General features: G+C 38.7%; 1 protein-coding gene across 1 annotated transcript in view; it reads right to left on the reverse strand.

Moving 5' to 3' along the window:
- The window catches only part of KIAA0825 (KIAA0825 ortholog), a 281,773-nt gene that overhangs the window by 65,763 nt on the left and 190,974 nt on the right, over window positions 1-25,036 (reverse strand). Inside the window, exon 15 of the mRNA XM_023730118.1 lies at window positions 8,363-8,542. Within this exon, the coding sequence (XP_023585886.1) occupies window positions 8,363-8,542 (180 nt within the window). The remainder of the gene's footprint in view (window positions 1-8,362; window positions 8,543-25,036) is intronic.

Here is a 25,036-nt window from a genome sequence, read left to right on the forward strand (position 1 = left end):
CTACAAGCCCAAATTCAGGGCATCAGCTCCAGGGGAACGCTTTCTCCATCGGTTCTGGAGGAAAGTTCATGTCATCAGTCTTCCTTTGTTCTGGGAGCTTCTGTGCGCAGGAACCTCAGGTCCAAAGGACGCGCTCTGCTCCCAGCACTGCTTTCTTGGTGGTATGAGGTTCCCATGTGTCTCTGCTTGCTTCTCTCTTTTATATCTCAAAAGAGATTGCATTAAGACACTAATCTTGTCAACTTCCTCAGTATAACCTCATCACAGTGATAGAATTACAACACTTACGGAGATCACATATAATCTCATCATAGTGATACAGTTTACAATACATAAGGAAATCACATAAGATAACACAATCATATAATACTGGGAATCATGACCCAGTCAAACTGATGGATATTTTTGGGGGACGCAACTCAATCCATGACACCCCACCCTTTGGCACCAAAAAATTCATGTCCTTGCAACACGCAAAACATACTCATCCCATCATATCACTGCAAAAGTCCCAACTCCAAGTCCAAATTCCAAAAATTCCTCTTCATCTGTGAAATCCAGAATACAAGATATCTGCTTCCAAAGATAAAATGGCAGAACAGGCACAAGCTAGACATTTCCATTACAAATGGGAGAAACTGGAGGAGAAGAAGGGGTAACAGGCACCAAGCAAGTCAGCAGAACACATTACATTAGCCCTCAAGGCTTTGAAAAGAATCCTCTGTTCTCTGAGACAACTTACACAATAGCCCTGCCCTCCAGACTCTAGGCATTGGCCACAGTCTCTGGATTCCGAGTGGAGGCCCCTCGGCTCTGGGCTTCAGCTCCACCTTCGAGGCCCACTGGGACGGCAACTCTGCTTCCTTAGCTTTAGGCGTACCATTCTCCTAGTCCGTCGGAGTGACAACTGCACCCTTAGAAACACCAGGGGCCATGGCTCCACCCTTTGAAACCCCAGAGATCTTGGCCATACGTTTTGAGACTGATGCAGCTCGGCTTCTTGTGTTTCTTGTCTCTTCAGCTTCTGCTTCCTGTGGCCTCTTCGCCCTCGTGCCTCACGCCCGCATCTGCCCTACTGGGGCATGTGTTCCAAAGCTCGGTAGCTCCACCAATTAAGTACCCGGAGGCACCGCACTCCTCCAGGAAGCCTCCGGAGCACAGGCACTCAGCTCTCTGACTCCGTGGATCGGCTCCAGCACCGTCTTGGGCTGGTCTGCTGGTTCTGCTGCTGCTGGTTCTCTGTCACTGCCCCTTCTGTGCTGCTGCAGATTCTCTGCTGCTGCTGGTCCTCTGCCGTTGCCACACCTCTATCCATTCACAGTTTCAAAACCACTTCCACATTTTAGGTATCTGTTAGAGCAGCACCCCACTCCCGGTACCAAACTCTGTCTCAGTCATCTGGTGCTGCTCCAACAGAAATACCACAAGTGGATGGCTTTACAAAGAGAAATTTATTCTCTCACAGTCCAGTAAGCTACAAGCCCAAATTCAGGGCATCAGCTCCAGGGGAATGCTTTCTCCATTGGCTCTGGAGGAAAGTTCATGTCATCAGTCTTCCTTTGGTCTGGGATCTTCTGTGCTCAAGAACCTCAGGTCCAAAGGAAGCGCTCTGCTCCCAGCACTGCTTTCTTGGTGGTATGAGGTTCCCATGTGTCTCTGCTTGCTTCTCTCTTTTCTATCTCAAAAGAGATTGCATTAAGACACTAATCTTGTCAACTTCCTCAGTATAACCTCATCACAGTGATAGAATTTACAACACTTAAGGAGATCACATATAATCTCATCATAGTGATACAGTTTACAATACATAAGGAAATCACATCAGATAACACAATCATACAATACTGGGAATCATGACCCAGCCAAACTGACAGATATTTTTTGGGGACACAACTCAATCCATGACATACAGCCTATATCATATGCCCCCATATGTGTGTTTGTCATACTGTGGTAGCATGTGTGTTGCTGTGATGCTGGAAGCTATGCCACTGGTATTTCAAATACTAACAGGGTCACCATTGTTGGACAGGTTTCAGCTCAGCTTCCAGATCAAGACGGACTAGGAAGAAGTACCTGGCGGTCTGCTTCTGAAAAAATTAGCCAGTGAAAACCTTATGAATAGCAGCAGAACATTGTCTGATACAGTGCTGGAAGATGAGCCCATCAGGTTAGAAGACACTCAAAAGGCAACTAGGGAAGAGCTGCCTCCTCAAAGCAGAGTTAACCTTAATGATGTGGGATGGAGTCAGGCTTTCAGGACCTTCATTTGCTGATGTGGCACAATTCAAAATGAGAATAAACAGCTGCAAACATCCATTAGCAATCAGAACGTGGGATGTACGAAGTACAAATCTAGGAAAATTGGAAATCATCAAAAATGAAACGAAACACATAAACATCAATATCCTAGGCATTAGTGAGCTGAAATGGACTGGTAATGGCCATTTTGAATCGGACAATCATATGGTCTATTATACTGCGGATGACAAAATGAAGAGGAATGGAGTTGAATTCATTGTTAAAAAGAACATTTCAAGATCTATCCTGAAATACAACACTGTTAGTGATAGGATAATATCCATACATCTACAAGGAAGATCAGTTAATATGACAATTATTCAAATTTACACACCAACCACTAAGGCCAAAGTAATTGAAGATCTTTACCAGCTTCTGCAGTCTGAAATTGATCAAATATGCAATCAAAGTGCATTTACTGGTGAACAAAATGCAAAAGTTGGAAACAAAGAAGGAACAGTAGTTGGAAAATATGGCCTTGGTGATAGAAACCACACTGGAGATTGCATGATAGAATCTTGCAAGACCAATGATTTCTTCATTGCAAACACATTTTTCAACAACATAAACGGTGACTATATACATGGACCTCACCAGATGGAATACCCAGGAATCAAATCGACTACATCTGTGGAAAGAGATGATGGAAAAGCTCAGTATCATCAGTCAGAACAAAGCCAGGGGCTGACTGCTGAAGAGACCATAACTGCCCATATGCAAGTTCAAGCTGAAGCTGAAGAAAATTAGAACAAGTTCACAGGAGCCAAAGTACAACCTTGAGTATATCCCACCTGAATTTAGAGACCATCTCAGGAATAGATTTGACGCATTGAACACTAATGACCAAAGACTAGACAAGTTGTGGAATGACATCCAGGACATCATACATGAAGAAAGCAAGAGGTCATTAAAAAGACAGGAAAGAAAGAGAAGGCCAAAATGGATGTCAGAAGAGACTCTGAAACTTGCTCTTAAACGTACAGTAGCTAAATGAAAAGAAAGAAATGAAGTAAAAGAGCTGAAGAAAAGATTCCAAAGAGTGGCTCAAGAAGACAAAGTAAAGTATTATAATGACATAGGTAAAGACCTGGAGTTAGAAAACCAAAAGGGAAGAACACAACAGCATTTCTCAAGCTGAAAGAACTGAAGAAAAAATTCAGGCCTTGAGTTGCAATATTGAAAGATTCTACGTGGAAAATATTAAACAAAGGAAGCATCAAAAAAAGCTGGAAAAAATACAGAATCACTGCACCAAAAAGAATTGGCCGATGTTCAACCATTTCCGGAAGTAGCATGTGATCAAGAACCGATGGCACTGAAGGAAGAAGTGCAAGCTGCACTGAAGGCATTGGGGAAAAACAAGGCTCCAGGAATTGACAGAATACCAATAGAGATGTTTCAACAAACGGATGCAGCACTGGAAGTGCCTGGTCATCTTTGCTAAGAAATTTGGAAGACAGCTCCCTGGCCAACAGAGTGGAAGAGATCCATATCTGTGCCCATTCCAAAGAACAGTGATCCAACCAAATGCAGAAATAACAATAACTTTAATATTATATGCAAGTAAAATTTTGCTGAAGATCATTCCAAAGCAGTTGCAACAGTACATCCACAGGGAATTGCCAGAAATTCAAGCCGGATTCAGAAGAGGACATGGAATGAGAGATATCATTGCTGATGTCAGATGGATCTTGGCTGAAAGCAGATATCAGAAAGATGTTTACCTTTTTTTTCATTGACTATGCAAAGGAATTCGACTGTGTGGATCATAAAAAATTATGGATAACATTGTGAAGAATGGGAATTCCAGAACATTTAATGTGCTCATGAGGAATCTGTACTTAGACCAAGAGGCAGTCTTTTGAACAGAAGAAGGGGATACTGCATGGTTTAAAGCCAGGAAAGGTGTACATCATGATTGTATCTTTTCACCCTATTTACTCAGTCTGTATGCTAAGCAAATAATCCCAGAAGCTGAACTATATGAAGATGAATGTGACATCACGATTAGAGGAAAACTCATTAACAACCTGTGATAGGCAGATGACACAACTTTCCTTGCTGAAAGTGAGGACGACTTGAAGCACTTACTGATGAAGATCAAAGACTACAGCCTTCAGTATGGATTACACCTCAACATGAAGAAAACAAAAATCATTGAAACTGGACCAATAAGCAACATCATGATAAACAGAGAAAAGATTGAAGTTATCAAGGGTTTCATTTTACTTGGATCCACAATCAACACCCATGGAAGTTTCAGTCAAGAAATCAATCAGTATATTACACTGGGCAAATCTGCTGCAAAAGATCTCTTTAAATTGTTAAAAAGCAAAGATGGCACTTTAAGGACTAAGGTGCTCCTGACCCAAACCATAGTATTTTTAATTGTCTCATATGAATGTAAAAGCTGGACAATGAATAAGCAGACTGAAGAAGAACTGATGCCTTTGCATTGTGGTGTTGGCTAAGAATATTAAATATACCACGGACTGCCAGAAGAATGAACAAATCTGTCTTGGAAGAAGTACAGCCAAAATGATCTTTAGAAGCAAGGATGGCGAGACTTCGTCTCATACACTTCGGACATGTTATCAGGAGGGCCCAGTCCCTGGAGAAGTACTTCATCCTTGGTAAAGTAGAGGGTGAGTGGAAAGGAGGAAGACCCTCATGGATTGACATCGTGGCTGCGACAATGGGCTCAAGCGTAACAAGGAATGTGAGGATGGCACAGGACCGGGCAATGTTTTGTTTCTGTTGTACATGGGGTCGCTATGAGTCGGAACAAACAGACGGCACCTAAAAAAGAACAACATATCATATACATTCTAAAGAGCTCTTTTTAAAGGTCTTTATGAGGCTGGGGAGAGAACCAAAATGGAAACTTTGGAGTTCGAGGTTTATTTGGGAAATTTTGTTAAAGTATAGAAAGTTTCGTCTCAAAGTTTGTGAGATAGTTGAAGATTAATTCAGAAAACAAAACTAAGGCCAATGTCATAAGGAGGCAAGTGGACAATACTGTTTTCATATATTGCTGTACTGTTATACTAGACATTTTGGACAAGATTTTGGCATTGTCTTAAAACCAGGGGGTGTGTTTAAAGACTTTTATTTCTCTTAAAAAAACAAGAGAGTGAAAAAAAAAATAGCGTGGCTAAGAACCGTTGAGTTAATTTATGCTTTGATATTTTTACTTGCCCAACTGATGACTACTTGGGCTGTTTTGAAGACATAGGCCTACAATGATTGCTATCGACTCTGTTTCTTATGAGTGTTCTGGCCTTTGAAAGACCCAAACTAGGTCCCCAACTTAATCATTTTTTGTATTTCTACATTTTATAATCTTTTTTCTCAATACACTTTTATATTTGAGAACAGTTTTAGGTTTACAGAAAAGTTGAACAGAAAGTACAGAGAGTTCCCATATACGCTCCCCCTTATGCACACAATTTCTTAGGTAATCTTTTTTAAATGGTTATTTTCCTTCTTGTCACCCCACCCCCCAATTTATGTCCATTCTAAGGATTTCCAATTGCAAAATTAGATTACATATTTCATTACTGAATTCATTTGTTCAAAAGTTGTCTCAAAAAGTTTAGTCCAATTGGAAAAAAGAGAAATAACATGGCCTATGAGTCAGGCAATCTGGCTTTTACTTCTGATTCTACAACTTAATCAGTGTACAATCTTAGACAAGTCTCATAACATCTCAGGACATGGTTTCTTCAGCAATAAGATGAGTATTGTTGTTAGGTGCTGTCAGGTAGGCTCCAACTCACAGTGACCTTATGTGTAACAAAACAAAATATTTCTCAGTCCAAGATAAGGATACTTAATATTTATCCTAGCTTTTTCACCCTAAAATGTTACATATGTGATATGTTTGGATATGATATGTTGAAATCATTGACAGTGTTGCAGCAGGAGGAAAACATACCAATAAAGTTTTAAAATAATTTACTCCAATTGATTTGAGTAGGTTAATTATATTTTCTGAAGCATATATACCCACTCCTCACTTATTGACATGGTTAGTTTCCAAAGACCAGGTCGTTATGCAAAAATTGGTGTTATGCAAAAATGGAGGATGAGTATATCATTACATAACTTCCAAATTACATCATTACATAACTGCCAAACCACTGAGAATCATGGCCCAGCACCGTTGACACATAACCTTAACTATCACAGCCAGTGTTACTCTCGCCTTGGACCTCAGCATGTTACTGCCAGATGTGTGTTGTTAATGTGCAAAATAGTCAGAGAGTAGATTTTTTTACCATTGTCATAAATGAGAAATGTCAGTTAATGAGATAGTCAATAAGTGAGCAGTAGGTGTATTTTAGATCTCTTAATGGTAAAATGCAAATACTGTGGCAGTGGAGGAGGGTTTGTTCAATGTATAGACAGAGAAGACAAATTAGGAGCAAGCAGCAGTGTCGCTTTCTCTTGTCAGCAGCTGATATCTTCTAGGTCATTTTCAGTACAATTTTGTGCTAAATGTCAAAACTGTCTCAAGAACTTATTAGCTGAGGATAAATACTGGTTAAAGCATGCAGGTCACTGATTCTTTATAATTGTGTGAGAGAATTCAGCTCTTATTTCTCCAGAAACAAAAACAGCAGGGATGGAGGGGTTTCAAGGTTGATTTTCTTTCAGCTCATTAAAATCTATATCAGAAGTTTGATAAACTTCCATTTCAGTCTTTTAAACTAGATAACTGTCCCTCCTTTGGGTAAACAGGAAGTAATGAGGTAATACATGTTAACTAGGATATGAAACTTAAAAAGGAGCTAGTTATTACAGCATTTTAAGTAGATACATTAAGATTTTTTAAACCATATGTAAAGTTTTTCCATAGCCAATTAACAGGCATAATGCCCAAGAAAAGACAAAATACAATGGCTTTAAAATAACTCAAATGATATTCAAGTAATATCTGAAAGATAGTAAAAAAAAAGTCCAAGGAGTATGAAACCCATTATTATCAGCTAACTGTTTTTTAATATGGGCCTAGGAAATATTTCCTGGGTGGTGCAAATGGTTAGTGTGCTCAGCTGCTAACAGAAAGGTTGGCAGTTCAAGTCTACCACCTTATGAGGTGTCTCAGAAGAAAGGCCTGAGATCTACTTCCAAAAAATCACCCACTGCAAACCACATGGAGCACAGTTCTACTCTGACACACATGGGGTTGTCATGAGTCAGAGTCTACTTGACAGCAGTTAGTAAGAAAATATTTCATGAAAATGTTGGTTCCAAGGCAGTGCAAGGGGAAGCTTATAGGTTAAGAGTCAAATGTAAATAATGTAAATGATTAATGGCGTAACAGACTAACAACAATGATCACTGCCTAACTTCCTATCCTTTGCTCTTCCCAAAACATTAAATATGAATATTTAAAGATAGGATATTAAGGATAAAACAAGGTGAGAACCGTTACGCCTGTCCCTGATGATAAGGTCATCTATCAACACCTTCTGTTCAGATATACAACCTTCTCTGTCTTTAACATACTCTCTAGCTCTGGGCAACATAACATACAGACAGGGAAAACCGTATAGCACCCAAAGGAATAATAGGACAGGTCTGACTTGTAGAGAGAGAGGCACCGTGGTCATAATAATAAATGACCTATACATTTGAAGAAAATTAACCAATAGTCTTGGCCATCAGTTATTGAATAAATGCACCCAAGAATCACAGAATATCTTTTCATATATTACTAATGCCTTATATGCTCAATAGCACAACATAACCTGTGGTAAATATTAAATTCAATTTTTATTATATGACACTTCCAATAATAAAAATAAATAAGAAAATCTGCATTATTTTCCCCCTCAATATCTCCCCTCACCTCACCTCAAATCATACTAAATTTAGACAGGAACTAGTGGTTAATGGTTCCCAACAGAAACCTTGATACTGAAAAATTTAAGTTAAACTTCTACAAACATTGGATTCAGGAAAACTAATATCAATAAAACTTTAAAGACATCTTTAAAGGCATATTTTACGTATCTAAAAAATGCTTCTTTTACAAGGAGTAAATTACTCATACCTGCAATGTTATATAAAAAATCCCATAGTTGTTCTTCTTCCATGTAGCTCACAAAAACATTTCCAAATGTTTGTGGAGAAAAATTGCAATGGTACAGTACATTAAAGATGGCTTCTATCAAGCTGGATCCTTGGTTCAGATTCTTTTCTGTATCAGAAACTTGTTCTTCAAAAGTACATTCTTGAAAAGAGTAAAAACATTTATTAAGGTAGGTATTAATGAATGTGATTTAATTTTTATCACTGACCCTAGCATAATGCTGTGGAAATATATTTGAATATTTACATCAAAAATTCTTTCAGATCAATGGCTCATCTAACCCACTATAGTTTCTGAGATACCCAAGGATATTTGTGGAAAAAAACAATTGTAAGAAGGACCACAATGATATCACTTCAAAAGGGTATTCCAGTTTCCCTGTACAACAGATCCTTTTTTCCTCTTAAAAAACTTTTATTGTTTTTACCTTATTTAAAAGTAATACATGTTCATTCCAGAAATTAAGAAAAATTCAGACAACTAAGAAAACTAAAATTGCACCAAATTCTACCAAACAGTGATAGTTGCTTTGGTGGAGACTCTTTCATATTATATATAAATATACGTAAGTGGATATATGTACATATAGCTTGCAAACTAAATAGAATTAAACTATACATATTGCTTTCTTTAGTTATTATTATTTATCTAAAACTTATTTAAATCTAGTTGAATCATTGTATCTCTCTTTAGGATGTCGAGTTCTGAAAATCATTACACCCCTTATTATCCAGAACAGAAATTTCATGGAAAATTCACATTCTTAGCATTCTCAGAATTGTACTCTCAATTCTCTGAATAAATTTATAAATTTTTCTCAGACCAATGTTGTTAGGTGCTGTGAAGTTGGTTCTGACTCGGTAACAACCCTACGTGCAAGAGAAAGAAACACTGTCCAGTCCTCCATCATCTTCACAGTCGTTGCTATGTTTGAGCTCACTGTTGCATCCACTGTGTCAATCCATACTGTTGAGGATCTTCCTCTTTTTCGCTCACCCTCTACTTTTACCAAGCATGATGTTCTTCTCCAGGGACTGGTCCCTTCCAATAACATGTCCAAAGTATGTGAGATAAAGTTTCACCACCCTCACTTCTAAGAAGCATTCTAGCTGTACTTCTTCCAAGACAGGTTTGTTCATTCTTTTGGCAGTCCATGGTATATTCAATATTCTTCACCAACACCATAATTCAAAAGCATTGATTCTTCTTTGGTCTTCCTTATTCATTGTCCAGCTTTCGCATGCATATGAAGCAACTGAAAACACCATGGCTTGGGGCAAGCGCACCTTAGTCCTCAAAGTGACATCTTCGCATTTTAACACTTTAAAGAGGTCTTCTGCAGCAGATTTACCCAATGCAATACATCTCAAACTCGTAGACACTGTCATTTTAGAAGGAAGAGGTTTGTCAATCGTTTTATCAATGAAATTCTGTAAAGAATTCCCATAAAAACCCAGCCATTTTAATTGCCTCTTTCAAACTGTCTTCTGGCTTCATTACAACTTCCTTCCTCAAAATTTGTAATCAGAAGTTCCTAAAGTGTTGCATCCATAGATTGGGCTGATTAGGTGGAATACTAATCTCTATTTTGTTTGGATAATTAGCATACATCCAATAGAATAACATGAAGAAATCTTTATTGAATTAAAGATGATAGCAATTCTCAGATTTTGTCTCTTATATTTTAAATATCTTGAATAAATATAATCCAGATTATTTGGAGATGAGTATATTTCTTTATTCTTTCTCACTTGGAAGCTCATAGCTTTTATGCTTCTTCATGATAATTTTGTTTCTATTATTTGATTTTCATAATTAAAAGAGCATACTGTTATCTGCAAACTAAAAAATAGTGCCATAGACTTTATGCAGAGAATTTTTATTTGTCTGCATTTCTAATATCCATTCTCTTTGTCTCTCTTTTTAAAACAAATTGGTTTTCCTTTGGCAAGCTATCCCTCCATTCCTCCACACATATATACATACTTAATCTATTTGATTTGAGTGAGGTTGTCTCTATCACTTGGGTTGGACACATGACCAAGGTCTGGCCAATCAAAACATGATGCCTCCCTCTCAAGAGTGTTTATTTCAGCAAAGAGCAGGTGACCAATGAGAACCTTCTTCAGGATTTTTGCTGGAGTCACTGGTAAAGAGGTGCTTTCTTTCTACTAGGGTAGCTAAGGTGGTACAAAATAGGCTTAAAGTTGCTGATGGCCATTTTGATACCACTCGCAGAGAACTTGACTGAGACTGAATCCAACACGGTAAAAAGGAGAACCAAGAGATGGAGAGAGGAGGATTCCTGATCAGATGACACTGTTTGAGAACCCAGATCAAGCAAAGCCTGTAAACTTACGTTAGCCGAGCTGATACATTTCCCTTCTTGGTTAAGCCAAGCTGTTCTGGGCTATCTGTCACTTTCAGCCTTAAAGGTCTTGACTTTTCCATCAAGCACAAAATGTTAGATGGCAAAGATTCCTTGTCTAGGTATTCATCTTCTCACCCCCTCAAATATTTTCTGCAGTTCTCTTTGCCTTTCCCTCCCTCCAATTCATCTTACATAAAACTATCAGTTATCCTTCATGCCATCTCTTTTTTATAAATCTTCCCCTGTTCCCTGATGTTGTGATAAATTCCTTCGCCTGACAAGCAAAAGTTTCCACAATCTTTTGCCAAATCATATTCCAATACCCCCAACATTTGTTCCACCCAGACTGGTTTACTTGCTTGTTCCTTCCTGTCATGGATTGAATTATGTCCCCCCAAAAATGTGTCTATCAATGTGGCTGGGCCATGATTCCCAGTATTGTGTGATTTTCCTATATGTTGTTAATCCTGTGTCTATCATGTTAATGAGGCAGGAGGGGCAGCAGTTGTGTTAGTAAAGCAGGACTCAATCTACAAGATTGGATTGTGTCCTCAGGCAATCTCTTGAGATATAAAAGAGAGAAGTGAGCAGAGAGACAGGGAGACCTCATACCACCAAGAAAGCAGTGCCGGGAGCAGAGAGTGTCATTGGGACCCGGGGTCCCTGCCCAGAGAAGCTCCTAGTCGCGGGGAACATCGATGAGAAGGCCAACAGAGAGAGAAAGCGTTCCCCTGGAGATGATGCCCTGAATTTGGACTTTTAACCTACTTTACTGTGAAGATCTAAATTTTTCTTTGTTAAAGCCATCCACTTGTGGTATTTCTGCTATAGCAGCACTAGATGATTAAGACACTTCCCATTTCCTTTTCTTTTTCTATGCCATTTCACTAGTGTAGAAAGTTCTCCTTCAATAAAATTCCCATCTTTTAATCAATTGATTGATTACCGTATACCAGTTATTTTACTAAATGCTGAATCCTATGCCTTCCAAGGATTCACTGCCTGTTTGTGTATTTGCACAGGAAAGGGATGACAGACATGTAAGCCTTTATTACAGCAAAGTAAGGATAAGTAGAGTGACCATACATCCTGGTTTGCTCAGGAAAATCCTGGTTTATGTCTGTTATCCTGGCATAATTATGAATAGCATCCGTTTTCTCTCTCAAAAGTGTCCCTGTTTGATGACAAACTATTTCATCACCTTAAGTATAAATGCTTTAAATATACAGGACCTTTCAAAGGAAGGATAGCGTCAAGGTGGGGAACTCAACCACTAACTCACCAGGAAACTGTGTTTATTGCTACCAAAGATTTACAAATTCATGTTACGCTACCACTTTTCTTTCCATGACTGTTTACCTAATTTTTACTTTATACAAGAATGTTGTTAATGACAAGCTCCTGCTGAGTCACTAAAATGGATTTGGCAGCGATGTTGTGAAAGACTGAGCCATGCGCTTAGGAGTGCTAAATTTAACCAAGTACTAGGAGCATCGGTAGCCAAAGGGAGGAGGCTTAAAGTCTGGCGTTAGACATAGATATTGGATAGAAAGCACAAGAATAGAAAATGTAGCATATAAAACAGGCACTCAAAATTTAAAACACCAGGCTCATAAATTAATACCTAGGAAAGGGGGATGAGATATCACATGAAAATTGCTTTAAGAAAGCACTAAATTTAAGCATCACAACTTAGTTCACTATGATAAATAACACCAAAAAAATTGAAACCAGATTTGGAGATTATTATCATAATATTGCAGTTTACTGTATAAAAGGCTAACAATAGATATAAAGACCTGACATTTATTTACAAGCTTTCAATGATTAATATGACTTATTACTTTTTTTCCTTCAAAACTTTATTTTGGTAAATTTTTAAATTTAAAAAAAGAAATCTCATGAAATGGAGCTTAAAAATATGAAGACAAAAAAAATAACTTTTTTTCAGCCATCCTCTTTCCCAAGTTTTTTCTCGGGAATTATTTTCTTGCCTCATGTAAAAAATGCTTATATACAAATTAAAGTTCAGTATTTGTATCTTATTTCATGCTTTCCTCAGTACCCAAATAGACATTAAACCTCAGATTTCTACCTCTTTTGAATACGTACCGTCCCTAGTACAGGGCTATGGTAATGGTGAGATGGCGACAGATGTTTCTTGAATATCTACAGTGGCCCAAGTATTATGCTGAGTGTTTTATATACATTTTCTCATTTATCTTGATCCTCACAAAAACTTTGTGAGGTGAATATTGTCTTAGTTATCTAGTGCGGCTATAACAGAAATACCACAAGTGGATAGTTTTAACAAAGAGAAGTTTATTTCCTCACCGTGAAAGTAAACTAAAAGTCCAAATTTAGGGCTTCAGCTCCAGCGGAAGGCTTTCTCTCTCTCCGCCTTCTGATCAGTGTTCCCCCGGACTAGGAGCTTCTCGGCGCAGGGACCTCGGTCCAAAGGACGTGCTCTGCTCCCGGCGCTGCTTTCTTGATGGTATGAGGTCCCCCTGTCTCTCTGCAAACTTCTCTCTTTTATATCTCATGAGATTGCCTCAGGATACAATCCAATCTTGTAGATCCAGTCCTGCCTTACTAACACAACCGCCACCCATCCTCCCTCATTAACATCATAGAGGCAGGATTTACAACATATAGGAAAATCACACAATACCAGGAATCATGGCCCAGCCAAACTGATACACACATTTTTGTGTCAATACATGACAAATATTATCTCCATTTTTTTCTTTTTTAACAAACTTAGAAACTGAATCCTAAAGAGGCTGACACTTTGTGAATAAAGACAAAAATATTTTATGATCCATCAAGAAAATAGTTACATTCAAGAGGGCAGGGATTTATAACTGGGCAATTAATTCTGATTCCTTGAAAACTGATAAACTGTATACAGCATACACAAGTAATTCAGCATGTTTAAAAATTATTTTGTAGATGGAGATAGGACAAACCTCTTAGAAACACCGTTTTGGCTGGTATAAACCTATCCTACTAAGGTTCTTCCACAGAGAGGTAGCTTTTTATAATGCAGAATTCTCGAACTGTGTTTTGGTGATATTAATGGATAGCACACATGTTTTGAAAATGTTGGCTTCAAAATATTAAACACAGTTGTTTTCTGCAAGATTTCTCAGAGCCTTTAATTATTCATGAATCCTGTGAATTTCCAAGAAGGGAATTTAGTATATAGAGTTTCTAAACTTTTTTGACCTTGAAACTATTTTCTATTATGGCATCCAGCAGGACTAATATTCTATTAAACCAACTTTAGGAATTATGGCTCTAATGTTTGCAAATAGACTCTTAATCTTAAACCCTCTAGGTTTGCTAATGAAAGCAAGCAATTCCATGGAAAAGGAAGCAAGGTAGAAACAAATGGCTATTCTGCATAAGGCGACTGTCAACTGGAAAAGAAATACCTGCTAATCAGGTCCCCAAAGTTGGATTTAATTTTAATGAAAGTGAATTGTTTGGGATACAAAGAAGGATTGAATCTAGTAGTGGGCACTGGCAAGAATAACAAAGCACAGTAATAACAGGTCTTTTAAAACGTTGACTTCTAAAGCCACAGAATTAGACCAAGTTCTAACAATCTTGTTAAGAAACATAATGAGAATATATGGCTGGTAGATATCTTGCAGGGACGTCAATAAATACTTGCTCAATAAATAAATCAATATATGTTCAATAAATGTTGAGCGAATGAGTAAAAAGTCCTCTAGCGTCTGAGACAATGGTGACCTAACTTCTTTTTGAACACTTTCAGTGCTGGGATACCTACTACCTCTCAAAGAAGCCCGTCTCTCTGCTGAACTGCTCAACTTACCAGGTGGTTTTGCACTTAAAACAATATAAAATACTATTATCAGAAAGGGCTATAAAAATTTAGGCTAGTCTCTTTAGTGGATAAAGAAATGCACAGAGTTCTTCTTAATGTTATCTTCAGTTATCATTTGTTGATGTTGTTAGGCGCCTTCAAGTCAATTTTCTACTAATAGTAACATCATGTGACAGAGAAGAACTGTGCCATAGGGTTTTCTAGTACTTCGCTGCTAACCGAAAGGTCAGTGGTTAGGACCCACCAGCGGCTCCTCAGGAGAAAAGACCTGGTGATCTGCTCCCATAAAGATTACAGCCTAGGAAACCCTACGGGGCAGTTCTACTCTGTCCTATAGGGTGGCTATGAGTAGGAATAGACTCCACAGCACACAACAACAATCTTTATGGGAGCCGATTGCCGGGTCTTTCTCCCTTGGAGCCAATGGGTGGGTTCAATCAGCCAACCTTTGGATTAGCAGCCAAGCATTTTATAATTGAGCCACCAGGGCTCCTTTCAGTTATCGTTAAGGACTAGAATTCAGGTTTTCTGACTGATGCACAACTGACAGCCAAAATCCATCTCTTTGTTACTTCTTCCCAAGGATCTCCATTGCAGAATCAGACAGCTTTTTTTAACAAGAAGACTTAAAATATTTGAAGATGGCTATCTAGCCTATAGGGTCATTATGAGTTGGAATCGACTTGACGGCAATGTTTTTTTTTTTTTTTTTTTTTTGGTATCCAGCCTCCTTTCCTTTCTCCTTTCCAAGGAAAGTTTCCTTAAGCAAAGCATGTCATGGTTTCTACATTAACATCTTGGTTGCTCTTCTCTGTTTGGATTCCTAAGTGGGCAATATCCCTTTAGGAAGGTTGTGCAAGAAAGGACCACGATACTGCACATAAGGTCTGATGACCACAAAGCATAGGTGGACTAATTGGTCCAAAATCTGAAGCTGGCAGCTCTAGGGAGTAAGATATATGTTTTGAGCTCCAGTTGTGCTCCCCAGTAAACACAAAGTCCCTTGATATCCATAATGCAGAACTGCATTAAAAAAAAGAACCTATTGCCGTCTAGTTGATTCCGACTCATGACGACCCCATAGGACAGAGTAGAACTGCCCCATAGGGTTTCCAAGGAGCGGCTGGTGGATTCAAACTGCCAACATTTGGTTAGCAGCCAAGCTTATTACAGCTATATCAAAGGGAAATTCCTTCTGTACACAGATGCCGAGGCTATCTGTCTGGTGGGAATGTCTACTCAGACCTTGGGAGAGAAGCTAAAAGTGCCACACTAGAGCTGTGTGCAGGTCTCCTTTCCTAGTGATCACAATGCAGACAAGTGATAAAGGGACTATGGGAGCCTGGGTGCTGCACTAATATTCTAGAACAAGGGTCAGCAAACTAGAGCCCACAGGACAAATCCAGTCCACCACCTGCTTTTATGTGGCCCACAGCTAAGAATGGTTTTTACATTTTTAAATTGTTGAAAAAAATCAGAAGTAGAATATGTTCAGTGACCCTTGAAAATTATACGGGATTCAATGTCAATATCCATAAATAAAGCCACACTCATTCATTTATGTATTGTCTGTAGCTGTCTGCGTGCTACAATGGCAGAGTTGAGTAATTGCAATAAAGACCAGTATGGCTTAGAAAGCCTAAAATATTTCCTATCTGCTCCTCTGTAGAAGAATTTTGCTTGTTCTTATTCTAGAATATTGGAAGAAAGTATACATATGGTCCAAATATCTAATACTACATAAGGGCATTGTCTTAGTTTCTAAGAGCTGCTATAACAGAAACACCACAAGTGGATGGCTTTAACGAATAGAAATTTATTTTCTCACCGTTAGGAGGCTAGAAGTACAAATTCAGGGCACCGGCTTTCTTTCTCTGTCTATTCCAGGGGAAGGTCCTTGTCTCTTCTCAGATTCTGTTCCTCAGTTCCTTGGCAATCTTCATGTAGCATGTATCTTTCCCTTCATTTGTGCCTACATCTCTTTTTATATCTCAGAGGTGATTGGTTTAAGATGCACCCTACACTGACATGGTCTTATTAACCTAGCAAAGAAAGCCCTACTCCCAAATGAGATTACATACACAGGTATAAGGGTTTAGGACTTTTAACACATATTTTGGGGGGACACAATTCAATCCATAATAGGCGTCTTCCATCTACTCCCAAATAACTTGTAAGTAAAAGTAGGTTTCAGCTCTTCAGAGGGGTCATTCGTTATCACCCAATCGTTCAATCACTATTAGTCACCCTGTTTTATAAAAACGCTTTATGGTATTTCTTAGTAGCTGAAATTATCTAATTTTTATATAGCCCTGGTGGCACAGTGGTGAAGAGTTCAGCTGCTAAAAAAAAAAAAAGGTCAACAGTTTGAACCTACCAGAAGCTCCTTAGAAACCCTACCGGGCAGTCTACTCTGTCCTATAGCGTTGCTATAAGTCGGAATCGACTTGAAGGTAACGGGTGTAGTTTTGGTTTGCTTTTATTTCTATAAGATCTGTCTTGCTCTGCTTTACTGAGCAATAAATTCCCTAGAACATAAGCTTTATGAAGGCAACTTGTTATGTTTACCATTGTATATTCAGCCTAGAACAGTACCTAGCACATAGTAGATGTCTATTAAATATTAATTGAATGAATTGTTTATTTATAAAATAAAGAAGCTGAATATTTTTGGACACTTATTCAGAAAAATATTATTTATTTCTAGGAAGAATCATCTCCACAAAATCTCATGTTTTCATTTTAGAATTCATTTAAAAACAATATACTTTCAGAAAATAATGGCTCTTTTTTCTTCTAACAAGCACCACTTTACACATCAAGTGGCAATTCACTCAATTTCTTGTGTTTAAGTTTCCTCATTTGCAAAATGGTCCTAATAATCCAAGGGTCATAAATGAGAAAATACGTTAAATCACTTTGAGTTGCTTAGAAAAAAGATGCTATGTAAATTCAAGGTAATAGTATCACTTGTAATATCATGCCTGTCTCAGTCATCTAGTGCTGCTCCAACAGAAATACCACAAGCGGATGGTTTTAACAGAGAGAAATTTATTGTCTTCACATTCCAGTAGACTACAAGTCCAAATTCAGGGCATCAGCTCCAGGAAAAGGTTCTCTCTCTCTGTCGGCTCTGGAGAAAGGTCCTTGTGACGCCTCAGTCTTTCCTTCGTCTGGGAGCATCTCAGCACAGGAACCTCAGGTCCAAAGGATGTGCTGTGCTCCCAGCACTGCTTTCTTGGTGGTGTGAGGTTCCCATGTGTCTCTGCTCGCTTCTCTCTTTTATATCTCAAAAGAGGTTGCATTAAGACACTGATCTTGTCAACCTCATCAGTATAACCTCATCACAGTGGTAGAATTTACAACACATGAGGAGATCACATATAATTGCATCATAGTGGTAGAGTTCACAACACATAAGGACATCACATCAGATAACACAATCATACAATACTAGGAATCATGACCTAGCCAAGGTGCTACACACATTTTTGGGGGGACACAATTCAATCCATGACAATGCCCAATCATTTTATATGCTAATTCTTGAAGCATATTAACTACAAAAGAAGACACATGTTCCTATAGTCATATTACACATTTTCTATGTGTCATGAAGAAATAGAATATAAAACATTTCAGCCATTATCAAGCTAGATGAGATTTGATTCTGTGTAAGTGAAACATCATAGCAAAATTCATACTGCCAATCTTCCAAGCTGTATGTAAAGTTTCTTAAGGATTATTATAATAGAGAGCTTGAGAGTATTTATTTGGCCCAGCTCTCACTTTCACACACATGAAGGCTACTAGGTCAACACATTTGCTGGAACACAGGTGTCAAAGTGGAAACACCATCTCCTAGAAAACAATTCCTTTAAGTTAAATCTATGCTTAGATGGAGGGGAGAGCTACTGAGAGGCAGAGACAGAAGCCATTGCATAGAGGGCATGGGAGTATCAGGGAAGAAAAATGCATAGGCATATTATTCTAAGTATCCAATATGAAAGAAATAAAAAATCTAATATAACTTAAGTAACTACTTGTTTTGGAAGAAGTACAGACAAAATACTCCTTGAAAGCGAGGCCGGTGAGACTTTGTCTCACGTACTTTGGTCATTTTATCAGGATGGACTAGTCCCTGGAAGAGGACATCATGCTTGGTAAAGTAGAGGGTCTGTGAAAAAGAGGAAGACCCTAAAGATGGGATGATACAGTGGCTGCAACAATGGGCCCAAACATAGTAATGACTGTGAGGATGGTACAGGACCGGGCAGTGTTTCATTCTGTTGTACATAGGGTCGCTATGAGTCAGAACTGTTTCAACAGCACCTAAAAACAACAACAATGCACTAGGTGCTTTATGTTCATTTACTCTTTCAAACCTCAAAATAAACACAAGAGTCAATATCAGTACCCCATTTAGAAATGAGGAAACTGAAGCTTAGAGAGGTCATAAATCTAATGAATGAAACAGAAGAAACGTAGTCATGGAAATTTAATTGGCCTTCATCCATCCATCCATCCATCCATCCATCTATCCATTCATCTATCCATTCATACATTAAACAAACACTTTTTGAGAATATCCTCAAGTTCTATGAGCTCAGCACCCATCTGAAGTGCCTAGAACAAGGCCAGATGCTGGAGATACAATGGTGAGCAAAGCCAATGTTATTCTTGCCCTCCTGGAACTTGCAGTGGCCGAGACAAACATTCAATACATAATTATGTTGAATAAGAATTCATGTAACATTGTGACAAGTGATATAAAAGGAAGGACAGCTGGAAGGATCAGAGAGGACTTCCTAGAAATAAATAGTTACCCTGAAAGATGACTAAGGGGCAAACAGAATGAAAAAAATACTTTAGGAAGGTGTCTTAGTTATCTAGTGCTGCTATAACAGAGATACCATAAACGACTGGCTTTAACAAATAGAAATTTATTTCTCACAGCTTCGGAGGCTAGAAGTCCGAATTCAGGATTCCAGCTCTAGGGGAAGTCTTTCTCTCTCTGTCGGCTCTGGAGGAATGTCCTTGTCTCTTAGAGCTTCTTCTCTTGGGCGATTTTCATGTGGCTTGGCATTTTTCTTTCCCCATCTCTGTTTCTGCTCACTTGTTTAATCTCTTTTATATCTCAAAAGAGATTGACTCAAGATACATGTACACTAATCCTGTCTTATTAACATAACAAAGACAATCCATTCCAAATGGGATTATAACCACAGGCATGAAGGTCAGGATTTAAAACACATATTTTTGTTACAGTTCAATCCATAACAGAAGGCATTTGGCATATGATAGAATTAATTGAAAAGTCATTGGTGTTGGAACAGCTGTCCTTTTCCTCAAAACACTTCTGCAGGAACATTGCTGTTATAAGCATATAAATTTACTGTGCACAAACTAGACTAGAGTATGCATGACTCTGTGTAGGAGAGAGCAGGACAAGATGAGCTGGATGAGTTGGCCATAGCCAGAACATACAGGGCATTGCTGATGTCTCAGGGATTAATGTGCTTACCCTATAAGCAGTGGTCAGCTACTGATGGTTTTTAGCAGGGGAATGACTTAATCAGATCTGTATTTTAATAATACCATGCTTTTATATTGAATGTAGTCATGCTGTGAACTTCCTGATAAAATGGCTTATAAATATTTTTAAGTAAATTAAGTCTCACTTGAAGCCTATAACATGTTACAAGGACAAGCCTCATACTCAAATTATTTTGCTTTGTATAGCAACAAATATGTTTTCTATATACTTTCTACTAAAAAAGTGATTCAAGGACCAGCAGCAGCATCTGGAACCTTGTTAGAAATGCAGAATCTCAGGTCCCACTTTAGACCTATTGGATTAGAATTTGCAGTTTTAACAAGATCCCCAGGTGATTTGGTTGTACTTTAAAGTTAAGAAGCCTTGCTGGACATAATAATACCTCACCACCACCACCCACCTTCATGGAGACTCAGAATATCTTAGATGATGACTGTTTCTGACATTGTAATAATACTATGGAGCCCACTGACACCTCTAGGGTAGTCTACCATCATTCTTAGATATGATCGTTGGTTGGAAAAGACTAGGGCAAAAACAAACCAATATGGTTCTACTCTAACTAAGAACAGCACAAATTCAGAGAAGAAAAAAAGAATGAACAAGTCTGAGTTCTGTAGTGCAGATGTCACTAGCAAGAACAGCCCATGACACCAGTGTTAGGTGCTAAGGATACCAATAGGGAGCATATTTTTACCTCATGCCACCTCTTTAAGACAGTCATGAAACGACACTTTGGTCACACTTATAGAACAACACACACACACATGCACACACATGCACATACACCACAAGGAAACAAGTGTCTGCCATAATATGCCTCTCATTGCCTCAAAGATCAGGAAAATAGTAACTATAAGAGAATTTGAATTAATTTATTCATTTTAAGTGAACCATTGCTTGGTAGTGGTAGCAGTCCTACAGCTAGAATTTTCTTCAGATCTGTTCCTTGATTGTCTTTAAGCACTTTGTTACAAGGTTGAGAAGTTCAAAGTGTACTACCGAAATAATCCATTACTGAGGTTTATGATGGCTCCCACAAATTGTGCAACAACACTGCAATTTGGTAAGTGTTCTATGGTTCTGCCTGGACACTATGTGGTGTGGTGGGTGAAAGTATAGTCTCCGGAGGCCAGCCACCCGGGATCAAATCCTGCTTTGCTACTTCTGATATGTGACTTCGGACAAGTTACTTAATTTCTCTGGGTCTCAGTTTCCTCATCTGTAAAATGGAGATAATTGAACCTATCATACAGAGTTGTTATGAGGATTTAATGGGTGAAAACGTTTAAAACACTTAGGTAATGGTAAATATTATGTGTTTGCTAGGTAGTGGTGGTGGTGGTTGTTATTTTATAACCAATTATTACCAGAAGCCAAGAAATTTTACTGGGAATCATTACTGGGACAATGGGAAAAGTAAAAAATGTTACACTTCATTCAAATGTCACTAGCAGAAAAAGGCCACCCACTAACAAATGGGAAGTTGCCAAATATTTGATCCTTTGATGGTCACACGTAAGAAAACAACTTGTAAGGCCATGTGGCCTCAGTGAGGTAACTACCAAAAAACAATTACCCTAGTTTTTAAAGTCAATAATCAAAAACAGTACCTTAAAATTTTTAAAACTTCCGTAAACACTTTTTTTATCCTTCAGGTTTAAGATGGTCTAACTTTAAATAAAACCAACAAACATTATCTTCTCATGCCAACTGAACTGTGCCAAAGAATGTTATAAATTACCAACCACGTGAAATCAGTTTATGTTTATCAAATTTTAACAGTGTAATTGTTCCTTCAAAATGCTACATATTTTCATATATGGCAGAAACATGATTCCACTTCCTGGAAGCTTGTAGCCTATGAAGCATATATTATAAATTAAAATTTTACTGTTCGGAGGTGGGGCCAAGATGGCAGAGTAGTCAGATGCTTCCGGTGGACCCTCTTACAACAAAGACCCGAAAAAACAAGTGAATCAATTATATATGACAATCTAGGAGCCCTGAATATCTAAGGCAAAGTTGAGGAACCGGACTGAGTGGCAGGGGGAGGGAGAGATGGTTCAGAAGCAGCGGGGGAGTTGCCAGACCTGACCTGGCGAGAGCCTGAGCCCTTCAGGCCTGACCAGCTCATGGGTGAGCGGTGAGGCAGGCAAGCATCCATGTCTGGGAGGTGCGTTTCCCGCACCGGGAGAGACCCAGCACCAGAAAGTCTACTCGGCCACTCAGAACCAGTGAGAAGCACCCCTCATCAACAAAAGCTAAGTACTTGTGTACGGCCTACCGTGCAGACCAAAAACAGCCCCCGTAGGGAAAAACCTCTCTCCCATTTACCTCCTGCTCCCTGCTCTACACTGGGTCTTGGACCGGCTTCAGCAATTGCCGAGTCCCCTGGGCCAGAAGTGGGATCCATCACATGCCCTGAGCCACTCTCCTGGCTTTGGAGAGTGAACAAATTAACAAACAGGGGAAAAAATAAACTGCCACCTCCCTTGAGCCAGGAATCCAGGGTAGGCACAGCTCCTTTGTCTAGGCACAGGCATAAGGGATCCACGGACTCTGAGTGTCTTTCCCCCTGCAGAGACTTGTGTGGGCCCATTTCAACAGTGTAGGCCCTCATTACTGCAATACAACAGGGTATATACTGGAACTCTAACTTCAACTGTTTCAGCTATGAAGTGGCAGGTTTGTGACATTTGACACTGCACTGCGCATTAAGCAGGGTCTTCATCTACCCACATCAGGGGCCTAAGGACTGGTGTCTCGACCCATGCCACCTAGCCACCTGAAGTAGGGGCCCAAGAATAAGAGGTTCCCTCAAGTCTTTATAGACAACAGCATTGGGTGCTCATAGTCTGGCTGCAAAACCCACTCACCAATGTGCTCTAAGGAACAGGGACACGCCTTCCTCCTGGATGCTTGGGGGCGGCTGTCAGCCCCCTGCCTTGTTCAGAGTGTGTCCCCCTGCTGCAACCAGATGCCTGTGCCTACAACTATCACCCATGCCTGTTTAGGACTGTAGGTGAGAACCTACACCACACACTTGGTGGCTATCTACCTGGGCACCTGAGCTGAATCCATACAGGAGGAGTGGGTGGACTCCTGAGTTCACAAACCTAGTAAGAGATCTAACAACCTGGTGACAGGACATTAGAACTTCAAAGGTGCTAATAATCAAACGAGCTCATATGAGCAGCCTATTTGGGCATATCAAAACAAAACAAGAATCTAGGACACAGTAAGCAAACATGAAATAAATAAGTATATTAACTTCTTGATGGCCCGGAGACAACAGTTAATATCAAATCACATGAAGAGGAAGACCATGATGGCTTCAGCAAGCTCCCAAAATTAAGAATCTATAAATTTTCCAGAGGAGGAAAATTTCTCGGAATTAATGGAGTCAGAATACAAAAGATTAATATACAGAACACTTCAAGAAATTAGGAAGGAAATTAAGCAAAACGCAGAACACGCAATAGAGGAAATTAAAAAGATTAGAGAAGAGCATAATGACAAATTTAACAGGCTGCAAGAATCCATAGAGAGACAGCAATCAGAAATCTAGAAGATTAACAATAAAATGTCAGAATTAGACAACTCAATAGGAAGTTATAAGAGCAGAATTGAGGCAATGGAAGTCAGAATTAGTGAGACTGAGGATCAGCACTTGACACCAACTTATTTGAGGAAAAATCAGATAAAAGGATTTAAAAAAATGAAGAAACCCTAAGAATTATGTAATACTCTATCAAGAAGAATAACCTACGAGTGATTGGAATACAAGAATGGGGTGGGGGGGGATAACCAAAAACACAGAGAATCATTGAAGATTTGTTGGCAGAAAATTTCCCTGATATTGTGAAAGATGACAAGATATCTATCAAGATGCTCATCGAACCCCACATAAGGTAGATTCCAAAAGAAAGACACCAAGACATACTATAATCAAACTTGCCAAAACCAAAGATAAAGAGAGAATTTTAAGAGTGACTAGGGAAAAATGAAAAGTTATCTACAAAGAAGAGTCAATAAGAATAAGCCTGGACTATTCAGCTGAAACCATGCAGGCAACAAGGCAATGGGATGACATATATATAAAGCCTTGAAGGAAAAAAACTGCCAACCAAGAATTACATATCCAGCAAAACTGTCTCTCAAATATGATGGTGAAATAAGGGAATTCCAGATAAACAGTTTAGGAAATTTGCAAAAACAAACCAAAATTACAAGAAATACTAAAGAAGTCCTCTGGTCAGAAAATTAGTAACATCAGATAACAACCCAAGACTAGAACACAGGACAGAACAACCAGATATCAACCCAGATAGGGAAGTCACAAAAATAAATCAAAGCTAAAACACTGAAAATAGGGAAACAGATGTCAATATGTAAAAAATGACAACGTTAAAACAAAAAAGAGGGACTTAAAAGTATAGGCATAGACTTTGCATATGGAGAAGAAGTCAAGGCGATATAAAGAAATAAAGGACTGGTATAAACTTAGAAAAGTAGGGATAAATATTAAGGTAACCACAAAGGAAACTAACAATCCTACAAGTCAAAATAAAAAACTAGAAAAATCTAAAGACTCAGCAAACACAAAATCAACAGCAATGAAAAAGATGAAATGAAAATACATAAATAAAAACAATACAGCACAGAAAATTAAGTGGAACAAAGAAACTGTGAACAACACACAAAAAAAGATATCAAAATGACAGCACTAAATTCATACCTATCAATAATTACACTGAATGTAAATGGACTAAATGCACCAATAAAGAGACAGAGAGTGGCAGATTGGATAAAAAAACATGATCTGTCTATATGCTGCCTACAAGAGAT

The sequence above is a fragment of the Trichechus manatus genome, unplaced genomic scaffold (assembly GCF_000243295.1).
Source record: "Trichechus manatus latirostris isolate Lorelei unplaced genomic scaffold, TriManLat1.0 scaffold00032, whole genome shotgun sequence".
NCBI classification, from domain to species: Eukaryota; Metazoa; Chordata; class Mammalia; order Sirenia; family Trichechidae; genus Trichechus; species Trichechus manatus.